The sequence below is a fragment of the Nicotiana tomentosiformis genome, chromosome 7 (genome assembly GCF_000390325.3).
Source record: "Nicotiana tomentosiformis chromosome 7, ASM39032v3, whole genome shotgun sequence".
NCBI lineage: Eukaryota > Viridiplantae > Streptophyta > Magnoliopsida > Solanales > Solanaceae > Nicotiana > Nicotiana tomentosiformis.
Genome location: NC_090818.1, coordinates 39,776,308 through 39,788,237, shown reverse-complemented (window position 1 = coordinate 39,788,237; position 11,930 = coordinate 39,776,308). Strand labels below are relative to the sequence as shown.

At 36.3% G+C, this 11,930-nt stretch overlaps 2 protein-coding genes across 2 annotated transcripts; one reads left to right on the top strand and one right to left on the bottom strand.

Annotated features, from left to right (window-relative positions):
- The first annotated feature begins 752 nt into the window (after positions 1-752).
- LOC104099119 (sodium/calcium exchanger NCL-like) lies at positions 753-6,002 on the top strand. Its single transcript, XM_009606020.4, has 7 exons — positions 753-1,184; positions 2,451-2,636; positions 3,349-3,530; positions 3,922-4,067; positions 4,144-4,420; positions 4,497-4,799; positions 5,562-6,002. The coding sequence occupies exons 1-7, from the start codon at positions 803-805 to the stop codon at positions 5,808-5,810; spliced, it is 1,725 nt and encodes a 574-aa protein (XP_009604315.1). The 5' UTR covers positions 753-802; the 3' UTR covers positions 5,811-6,002.
- LOC104099120 (uncharacterized) lies at positions 5,780-9,458 on the bottom strand. The gene is made up of 6 exons (XM_009606022.4): positions 8,399-9,458; positions 7,987-8,088; positions 7,453-7,619; positions 7,183-7,375; positions 6,134-7,099; positions 5,780-6,076 (listed from the first exon to the last, which is right to left on the bottom strand). Exons 1-5 carry the CDS (start codon positions 8,942-8,944, stop codon positions 6,932-6,934), a joined length of 1,176 nt encoding a protein of 391 aa, XP_009604317.1. The 5' UTR covers positions 8,945-9,458; the 3' UTR covers positions 5,780-6,076; positions 6,134-6,931.
- Between the last annotated feature and the right edge of the window lie 2,472 nt (positions 9,459-11,930).

The window sequence follows — 11,930 nt, the reverse complement described above, 5'->3', positions numbered from 1 at the left end:
TAATTACTCTCTACCCTATTGTGGTAGAGTTTTTTCCCCCTAATAAATAACAAATACTCCTAATATGTATGATTATACAAATGGCAGATCTAGAAAAGAGCTTCCCTTGAAAAGATACAAAAGCGTCTAAGATTAGGTGCCGTTGACATCGCCACAATTAATTTCGTAACTATCTGTCTACTTGGCACCACATGGAGATAGGAAGTCGCAAAAAGTAGTTCAGTACATAGAGGATATTAAACTAAACAAAAAACTGATAAATTGGACACAATAAGGTGAATGGTCATGTCATCTATTAATTAAAAAGCTGAAAAAGAGAAAAGCTAGAAGAAATTGTACAGTAAATTTAGAAAAAAGTACATTTAATTACTTGCTAACCTACTACTTAATCCTCTACCTCTACCTCCTCGTTTTTATCCTCAATTAGCTAAAGATATGTGATTTTCTACTGTTGAATAAACTGCAGGGAAAAAGAGGAAAAGAAAATACATCCTGTAGTTTTTTTTCCTCACGTAAACAGATCACCTCATTTATATCAATGAATAAATTTCGTACTTGCAAGATTTAGGGGATAAAAAAAGAAATCTCATTAATGTACCAAAACAATACAATAATACAGCATCCACGTTCAAAAAGGACCCACTCTCCTTAACTCAGTCCGCAAAGTCCATACGCGTCCTTAACACGTATACTCTGTTCAGATTTATCGTTATACAGTGATCTATATATATATATATATATATATATATATATATATATATATATATCCAAATGTTGTGTACATATTTCTAAGTATGCAAAAATGTTACCCAAAGCTTATCTTCCTGTTCTAATTCTCCTCATCTTCTGTACCGCCACGCACGGCCGCGTTATCAGCGACCAGCCATCATCGGATCTCGTCTCCGACGGAGTTCGCGGCGTTGACAGTGGTCGTGAAAAAGGAATAATCTCACTTTTTGCTGAAACAGAGGAGGCATGTGAACAGAGCTATGGTTTTTTGCCTTGCACTAAAACTGCTCTAGGAAATGTTTTCCTCATCGTCGTGTATGGTTACCTTATGTTTCTGGCTGCTACTTATCTCTCCTCCGGTAGTGAACTGTTGCTCGAGATTTTAGGGCCAGGTCTTATTGGTGGACTCTTCCTTCCTGCGCTTGGTGCTCTTCCTGATGCTATGCTCATTCTCGGTATAATAATCGTCCTTTCTTTCACTCTGTTTATTTTACCAGTTACTCCCTATATGTGATTGTGTAATGTGTTTGACTGGGAAATGAATTTTTTGAGTTAAAACTAGTCATACATATTTGTGTGGCTCTAAATTGAAATTTAAAATTTTAAAGTTAACTTATTTTTAAATATAAAAATTTGTTATTTTTTCTTGTAAAGACTAAAAAGTAAATACCATCTCATAAACTGAGACAGAGTATAATTTTATATTTCCGGAAAGAATGACGTAATTATTAAAATTTGGTAGGAATTCAGGCATCGTTTCTTATTGTTTTGAAATTAAACTTAACATATATCTGACGACTAAAAGAAATATTACAGATCATAATAATTAATAATTAAAAGTTAATTAATTTCTTTTTTGAATAATTGAAATCATTTTAGCCAAGTAATTTGTGACAGAAGGAGTATTAGTATGGGATATTGGAGCGATTGAAAATTGCATCAGAAGGGAACAGAGATCCGACAATTTCGTTTGTCTTGTTTTATTTTGTTTAATCTTTTTGGATTTAAGTTATGTTCATTGATGATGTACAATGCATAGACACTTGTAGGACTTATAGTTAACTTAAATTGGTCTTCCATTTGACCCTTTTCGTCATGCTTTGGACATCTCACCAGGATCTTAGGTACCCAGCAAACGTATTCTTCAAAGAATGAAATCCATTTTTTTACAAACCTAACCTCAATACTAAAAATAAATTAGGCAGCTATGTGAATCCTCTGTATTTTTTTTTTATTTGGTTTAACTGAATATTTATTATATAAAAAACTAAACATCATTACATGAAACATTCATGGTTGTCCCATTGGGATTAACTTTCACTCTATTCAATCCCATTTCATATGATACTGAATAATTTGTCTTTTACAAGTAAACTAGGGGTTCTATAAAATTATATATTCTCTATCATTTATGACGGTGGCGTCCGGGTCAGCTTGTGCGCACTTCGACTAGCTATTGCTGAATCTCCTAGTGCTTGGGATTTGAACCTATCATATTAACATATAAGTCTGTAATTAGACATGGCCAACACAGGACCTACTGTTAATGTATAAGAACTAAATTTTTATCAGAATATCGCCGATATGGATCATTTGTTATGTTCTTAGCCAAGTTTGTGTTTTGCGAAAAAAGAACTTAGTTTGTTATTATATCATTAAAAGCGCTTGTTGCAAGTCATATTAAGCCTCACAAGTTTCTTCTTTTCACCTCATTGTTTCAGTATCGGGAGTATCTGGAACTGCTGCGGCTGCTCAGAGCCAGGTTTCTGTAGGAATAGGCTTGTTAGCTGGGTCAACAGTGATGCTTCTTACCGCGATATGGGGAACCTGTTGCATTGTTGGCAAGTGCGACATACAAAATTCTGTTGCTGTGGACTTGAGAGACACTAAAGGGCTCAGCTTGACTGGTTTGTCTCTTAACTTCAGAATATCTACTCGCGAACTTGCTTCTGTTGATCTGCTGCAACAAGTCGATGCATTATATTACAAAAGCCTAGTTGGCTCTTACAAAAGAACTTAAAAGAGAAAACAAAGTCTAAAATCTTTTTTACATCATTTACATGCTAACTAATAAACTGTAATAAAACGAAGAGATGGCTCATGAATCTGTTCCTTTTCTTAGTAGGATGGGAGCCATTCCGTGGTTCATATCTGTGCTACTCTTGATGGACAAATATTGTGGTTTGTTTTTTAATTTTTTTTAAATAAAAAAAGTAGCTACTGAGCTGTCATTGGCTTTCAAAATTCTGAATCCATACTTGTGAAAAGAAAAAAGGAAAACAATTCCTAGTAGAAAAGGTGATTTTGAATGTAAGAAAAGTAAGAATTGAGATTTTTAATGTAAATTTACTAATTATATGCATAGAGGGACTTTCATGAAGCATTTTCACCCATCTGGATGACATGTGAGGAAATCCTGTAAATTTTGATCATAGCATATGATTAAAAAGGATCTAAGTGTCCAAAACTTTAGGCCTCGGACATGTCTATGGTGACAGCATTTTCCTTGTAATTCTCCTTACAATCAGTAACATTTGCATGTTATATTTCATGGTAATACGAGGCAGGTTTTTATCTATCAAAGTGTTTCTGCTCACAGAGTAGGTCTTCTGTCTGTAGGTTCCGGTGTTACTACCGATATCTGGACAAGCTATGCTGCAATGATCATGGCAGTGTCTGTTATTCCATTTATTGTTGTTCAGTTGCCACAGCTCTTCCATTCAACTTCTGGAAGACATTTAGCGGTCTTAATAGCGCTTATCATATCACTGTCGCTTCTCATTTCTTATTGCCTTTATCAGGTAATTGTCATATTGTCATTTTTTTTTCTCCATCCAATGTAAATTATTCTTTCTTGCACACTGCTACAATCTACATTATTATCTTCGTAGAATATGCCCAAGAATGAGCACATTTTGCAAAATCAAAATCAACTTTAACAGTTTTGAATAGAATAGTTCAATGGCATGTCAATGACTCAAGTAGCTTCCATCCAACCATAGTTGGATAAACGAATTCCCCCCTGTAACCACTAGAGTTAAAGTTGAGCTGGGATCAGAGTACAGAATGGTTTCCCTCACTCTTCTTAGAAAATAGAGGAGAAGTAAAAGGAAAAAAAAAGGCCTAATCGTCCTATATGCCTGGCTGATAAATAGATAAATCGTGCTGAACTTCTTCTAACTTTTAATGCAGGTCTTTCAGCCTTGGATACAAACACGAAGACTTGACTATGTAAAACATAAGCATGTCATATCAGGAATTTTGAAACATTTAAAAAAGCATGCATTGGGGAGGCTTTTCACAGATCATGGAACACCAAATATACAAGTCATAGAAAAGTAAGCTTGAAATTCTTTCTGCCCTGTTTATATCACTGTAGAATGTTGGCTGATGTGATGAAGGTTTGTGTGACAGGCTGTTCAACTCAATAGATGAAAATGGTGATGGATATCTTTCCCATTCTGAATTAAGAGCTTTGGTCGTAGGAATCAGTCTTGAGGAGATAAACTTAGACGAAAATGATGCTATAGCAAAGGTACTGAAGGACTTCGATACGTCTTCTGATGAGAAACTTGATCTGAAAGAATTCATTGCTGGAGTTGAAAAATGGCTTTACGAAGCCAGGAGTTCTAATGGTTCTTCTCGCGAGGCTGGTCCTGATACAATGAAATACCTTGACGATTTTCACGAGGTATGTTTTGAGCTGATGACGTTATTTAGATAGTTATAGGTAGAAAGATATGATACAATGTGGATGTTTTTTGCAGCAAACAAGGATGGAGCACAGTCTCTTGGGGGATACAAGTGATGAAATTGTTGAGGGTGTCGAAAATCCTCGAAAAGTTGCAATTAAGGCTGCGTTACTCTTGTTGCTGGGTACTATTATCGCTGCTGTTTTTGCTGATCCTCTGGTGGACGCTGTTAATAATTTCTCCAGTGCCACGAGCATTCCAACTTTCTTCATCTCATTCATTGCGCTACCACTGGCAACCAACTCCAGCGAGGCAGTGTCGGCTATCATCTTTGCTAGCCGGAAAAATAAGAAATCCGCGTCATTAACATTTTCTGAGGTCTGTTTTTCTGATTTGACTTCTATGACTTTAGTAGTAGAAAATCATGTTTTTTCTATCCAATGCTTCATTAGTTAACCTAAAAGATCAAATCCTTAATTAACGACTCAAAAGATGTGGACTTGATCTGAAGATTGCTAACTTGTACACCCCTTGTTCACAATTTCAAGTTGTACCAGCACTAGGCTAGATTTGCTAGTAAATAGAAGTTTGCTAACAAATTATGGTCCGTCGAAGCAAATGAAGAGACCTCATTCATAAAAAAAGGTATATAATAATAAAATAAAGAGACCAAGAACTTCAACTAGAGATTTTGAAGCTGAGTGTTATCCATTACATGGGCAGATTTCTGACAGGACTTGGTATAGATTAGTTTTCATGCAATGATCACTCATGTTTTACTTTAAACTTTACTGTTAGGGAAGCCTTGTTTCTTTTGTTCCGATAAAAGTATGGTGGAATATGTTATGGTCTATTGCAAGGTATAGGACTTGAGTCTCACATCGGTATTGCAATGTGCTCATGTGGGGTTTATATAGCCTTGAGCTCTCTCAACTTAATAGCTAGCTTTTGGGGTGTGGTTCTTCCTAGGTTGCATCAGAATACTCCTTGTGGTTTCCTTTCCGAATTCAAATGTTGCATGATCTGACATTTGGAATTAAACTTTTTCTGTTTTGGGCACGTAAGCTATTTTTTGGTGGTTGGTATGGCCGATATTGTTTCCCATTGCCATATGATAATATCTCCGATGCTATCTTGCAGTTATATGGAGCAGTGACCATGAACAATCTCCTTTGTCTGTCAGTCTTTTTGGCAATTGTTTACATCAGAGGATTGACATGGAACTTCTCATCTGAAGTGCTGGTTATTCTAATCGTTTGCGTTATTATGGGGGTCTTAGGGAGTATCCACACCACCTTTCCCCTCTGGACTTGTTCGATAGCTTTTCTGCTTTATCCAATGTCCCTTGTACTTGTGTATGTTCTTGATTACGTATTTGGTTGGTCATAGATCAGAGTATGGAACAAAAGATTATGTGGTTGGTCTTACATCAGAGTTGGATGTGTATATTTTCAGCAACAGTGCACATCGGTTTTCTTTAATATGTCAAAACTTGTTGATTATAAATGTCAATTGCTCTTGACTGAGCAGAGAAACCTTATTTTTACGTATAATTTGAAATTCCAAGTGCTGTGTTTATTACATTTTGGTTTTCAGTTTTCAGATCTGCATACATGCCATGGAATGTTGAGCTGAGTGCTATTGTATTCTTGGTCCTCTCTCTCTCTCTCTCTCTCTCTCTCTCTCTCTCTCTCACACACACACACACACACACACTTGTAATGCATGGCTCTTAATTAGGGGCGAAGCTATGTTGGCAGGGTGGTCAACTGACCACCATTCGTCAAAAAATTATACTACGTATAAGGTAAAATATTGCTTGTTATTGATCAAATATTTATTGAATTTTCTGACTTCGTCACTGCTCTTAATACATCACAGAAAATGAATTTAAGAAGAAATTAAGGTGAAGTTGTTTTTGTTTTCTTCTAGAATCCTAAATCCTTTTTTGGGCACCATAGCGTCCAATTGTCAAACAGAGTTGGAATGGCAAATCGCAGTATAGTTAGAAACTAATATAGATGGTATATAGACTTTCTGCAGAATACAAAGAGGTATTCCTTCACAATTCTTGTCAAAGACAAAATTCTGGAAAATAGCTGCCTCTGGCTCTTCGTCAACAATGTAAATCTAAAAAGTAATTAATGTCTTGAAACTGATCCTTGAAGCTTCCCAAATATTCTTCTTCTCTTATTTTGGATCGTTACAATCAAAAACTCACTTTTGTTTCACCTTTATTCTCCACTCCAAGAGGCACCACAACGACCCACAAGACATGAAATGAAGAGCTTTTGTTTACCATCTTTCTGTAATAGAACTAGAGTCTATATTTTTTCCTTGGGGAACACCATGCAAAGGGCATCTTTTTTCATTTTTCAACTAACATATGCAGCCCATGAATGGTAAGACATTCATTAGAAGGAAATATTTCTACCCATGTAAAAGAATAAAAGCCCTGAATAAACACCTCAAAAGACTTAACAAAGCCACCGGTGACATGGACTTAACTTCTATAGCTTCAGATTAAGATCAACTTTTCCTCCTACATCACCTTGACAGTTGCTTTTGGTTATTCCTACTTGGCCAATTTGCACATTCGCAGATGGGAAAAATCTGAATAAAGGTTGTTGAACTAATCTGTTTAGGCCTGGCTTAGTGCTAGGCTCTTCAGCAACTTCCTGTGGAGTTCATAAACTAAATAAGGATTCATATAAAATACATGAATCATAAAATAAGATGCTGAAGTCCGTTTGTCACTTACTTGAAAGGGTACAGTTTCGAATTTAAATAGCTCGCTGTTCTGAGAAGCAGAGTTAGATAAATCTTGCTGATTTCCTTTACCAACTGCTGTAGGAGGAGCCAATGTGAGAAAATCTCCATTGAGAACTCTATTTCCTCTGACAACATTCCTTGGTTTCACCTCGGATAGAGTTCTTGATTTTAAAGGAACTTCTCTGAAACATTGACCAAAAAGACTTCTCAAGATGTACTCAAAACTAAATGTATGCCATATTCAGGGGAGATATCAAACCTTTTATGATGAGTTCCTGATTCTGAATTTACTGCGCATTCACTGCTAAAGGAAGCTGATTCGTGTGATCCAGATACAGGGGCAATATAGCACAGAGGAAATTTTTGAAATGCAGGGACGGGTGGGTATTCTGGAGGGAATGGATATGGTCTTTTTATGCCAACCATCTACATTAACAAACAAAATAATAGTTTATCAACCCACAATCTCAAAACCAATCTCTTCTGCACAAACAGATTAGAAAAAAGAAATTTCAAGAATAGACAGTGGAATATCCTGAAAGGGAGCCTTGGCGTAACTGGTAAAGTTGTTGTCATGTAACCAGGAGATCAATGGCTCGAGCCGTAGAAACAACCTATTGCAGAAATGCATGGTAAGGTTGTATACAGTACACCCCTGTGATCCGGCCTTTGCTTAGTGCACTAGACAGCCCTTTTTTTTTTTTACAGTCGAATATCCTGGCAACCTTTAATCCTTTATTTATTAGCTCTTTGTTATTTCTATCATGCAGGTAGGAAAGACTACTAAATTTACCTTCACTTCTTCTGGCCAAAGAGGTAAATAGTGACAGCCATTATAACTTTGGTTTGAAGGGGGCTCCATATGAAGATTTCCTACAGATGATGAGATATTCACCTGCACCATACACAATAAAACTAATTAGCCTCAGCATACTAAATACAAAGAAAGACATGTTAGCCCAATAATGATTACTACTGCTAGAGGCGGATGTAGTATAGAATTATAGTTCAACTAACCTAGCATTTTAGCATAAATACATTTGTGAAAAAATCACTATAATTTCAACAACTATAAAATTGTGAATGCATAATTCCAAAAATATAACGGATTAAGTGGTAAGAGCCTATAGGTCGAACGGTCAACTTTAAATTCAGGATCCGCCTCTAAGTACTGCAAGTAATAAGTAAGCTGAAAGCTGGCTTACCATTGATGAGGAACAAGGAGGCTGCTGATATTGTTGTGATCTAAGCAGCACACTGGGTAAAGAAAAAATTGGGATCTGGGGTTCATGTGACAAATTTAGATTAGGCCTAACACCACCATATTGATACAACTTCTTATTCTCTTCTTCAGTATTGTACTCACTACTCCACAATTTAGAGCAATCATCATAGCCTGGACCCAAAATTGCTGACAAATTCATTTCACCTTCACCTATCATACCAGTTGTTTTAGATGGATTTGGTCTAAACTCACAATTTTTCGAGGCTAATCGTGTTTGTGAAGAGATTGAAGAGGAGTTAAGGGTAGGCCTAAGAGTGGAATCTTGTGCTGAGACAATTGAATTTGGTGACAAAACATTAGGTGAATGCAAAGTTTCATCTTTTATATGTTCTTCCAATCTAATTCTCTCAAGTTGAGCAACACCTAGTCCTCTTTGTGGAACTTTTTTTTGTTTCAACTTTTTAGTGGCACTGGCACTGCTGCTATTGCTATTGCTACAGCTTTGTGTATGATCTTCTATAGTCATTATTGCTAATGTCAAGAAAATTGTATCTTTCTTAAGCAATACAGAAAGGAAAGCTATATATAAACACAGGATCCATCAAGTACAGGAACATGATATTCTTAAGATACAGAAAATCTGATGTGTATTGGAAAGAAAATGAAAACCCCCATAATTTAGTAAAGATTGTAACTTTGAATGTGGACAATTAAATAAACCAAATACATGTAGAGCAAGAGAGGAGGAAATAGTATCTGAGATTGTATGAGATCACAAAGATCAGATCACTATAATATGGAAATAAAGTACACTTGAGAATTAACAGAGTAAAAAAAGGAATAAAGAAGTAAAAGGAAACTGATCAAGAATCGGAAATTTTAAATAACTTTAAATGCTGCAAATCTAAAGGAACCTAAAAAATTGGTCTCTCTCTCTCTCATATTTTAACAATCTCTAGACCGACTCTCTAGTACTCTTCTTCCTCCTTTCTTTTCTCCTTCTTGTTTTTTGCTTTTCCACTTCTTTTTTCCTTTCTTCTATCTTCCTTAAGTAATTATACTACTATTTGCAAAATGTGGGTCCATTTTATTGCATGCATGCAACTTACTAACCAAAATATATTAAATTAAAGAAAAAGAGATCATCATTCAGGACGGATGTCTAATAAAACCACAACGACTTAGTAGCTTTTGCTAAAATTTTGAATCTAGTAACCTAAATGATCCGTGACATCCGAATAAAAGTGTTCAATATATTATATACCTTTAAAATCTGAAGTAATATTTTATATATATACATAATGTATTTTTCAACAAAAGAATGGTCACAATTAGAACAATGTGGCTTCGACTCTGATCCGAACCCACACAGTTTACGTTCTGAGTTCGTCTCTATCTTCTAGCGTGACGAGCTTATCAATCTCCGACTACCTACCAGTAAATAATAAAAGTTTCCTTCTTTAAGTCTCTTTTTTTACTTCCACGAGTTTTTGATTGGATGTTGGTAAGTTGTTAAAAAAGATTTTTTTATAAGAAAAATACGGTCGCGTTGAGGAATACTACAGAGCTACGTACGAACTCACGTAAGTTGGTCTTGACTTTTCAACTATTCCGTTATGATGAAATATAGTTTATTATATTATTATTATTGTTTTTTCTTTTCTTTTTTTTTGCTTAAATTATTGTTGTCATTCTTGAAAATGATTGATGGTCCAAAGTGGCTTCGGAAGGTCATCAAGTCCCTTGCGTTCATCGAACTCTCCAACTGAAACGCTAGAAACAAATAAAAAGAAAATAAATCCGATAAAAAAAAAATCCTAAAGAGTAATAATTCAGGGTGTATTTGGTACAAAGTAAAATGTTTCCTTGAAAAATAAGTGATTTTCTTACTTATTTTTCGGACCGTGATTAGGTAGCAGAAAATATTTAATATATATATATAATTTCCTAACTAAACCAATTGGGGTGATAGACCCGCGGTTGAATATTGACAGTAAACAATAAAATACAAACAAAGTTAAAAGGGGAATGATTTATGAATAAGCAAGATGAATCAATGTATAAAGCTCAAAGGGATAATCTCTCAGAATAGGAGTGTATCAACAGTATCTGAGTTATATTCTATATCACTGCCTTAATGGGTTTTTTTTACAGAAATATAGTCATCCCTCTTATAGTGGAGGGATCTTACTTTAGATATAATTAAAAATACATAGTGGGGAACCCATGATAAATCAGTTTTTTCCTAATTTTTGCCGAGATTCTCTCCCTTAGTGCGGCTGTAACGGCTCTTGCCTATGAGCTCGATCTTGATTGGACTTGATATTGATCGATCTCCAAATTCAGAGCTCGATATTGACTCGAGCTAGATATTGATTCGGGGCCCAGTATTGATTCGGGCTCGGTATTGATCGGTCTCTGGCTCTTAAGCTCGATAACACCGCTTCGTATTAGAGTTCGATTTGGACTTCGAGCTTGGTAATGACTTCGAGATCGGTATTTGATCGGTCCCTAAAACTCGAAACTCGGTAATCTGGCTTTATACCTCATCTCGATATTATGAAGACGCTCTTCGGTCCATTAAGTTCCCATCTTGACCAATCGTACGAAGGTCGAAATCGATTTTGACCGTATACAAATAGTCCCCTCGTTTCTGGGGAAGGATGCGGCGAGAAACGACATGATTTTCCAATGGCACGATTAGATATACACTGACGTTTGCATCGAGCCCGACCATGACGTATGTGATAGCTGTCCCGTCGGTTCAGTTTACCAAGGCATTAAATGTATGTCAGGCGATGGTCAGCCACTACTGATATTGAACCGCCATTGCCCAATCTATAAATAGCCCCTCTTTTCACTATTTTTCACTTTCAGATCTCCAAATCTTCTAAGTTCCTTTTCGCATCTTCTGGGTTTTTCGTCTGTAAATATGTGATTTTCACTGCAAATCCCTTCTCAAAATACCAAATACTCCCGATCTTCGTTCATAGAATTTTAGATGGCAAAAACGTCTAAAATTATTCCGCAAAAAGAGGTCGCTTCTATATCTCGACCCGCCGGTGGCGAGGATGTGGAGGAGCCCTGCCCTGGGGAATTCGTTCCGGTAGGGTGTTCAATTGTAGGTGATTTTAAAATTGAAAAACCTTCTCCGGTATCGGGTCAGTGTGAGCCGATGTCGAGGTATCAATGTTCAATTACCGAGAAAGTTCTCGAGAAAGTCATACAAGAATCCAACTGGGATAATAAACTCGTAGTAATCCCATCGCCTGATGAATCAATTACTACCCACGTCGAAGGGTTCTTAAGTATTTATACTTATTCTTTCACGTTGGGCCCTCTAGACCCCGTCATCGTTGCCTTATGCAAGAGGTACGACGTGACCCTCGGCCAGATCCATCCTTCCTTTTGGAGGATAGTGATTCTTCTTTGATTTTTCTCGAGCAAGATCGAGGGGCGTATCTTCACCCTCGATAATCTTATGCACCTTTATAGTCCCCGACTTTACCGAG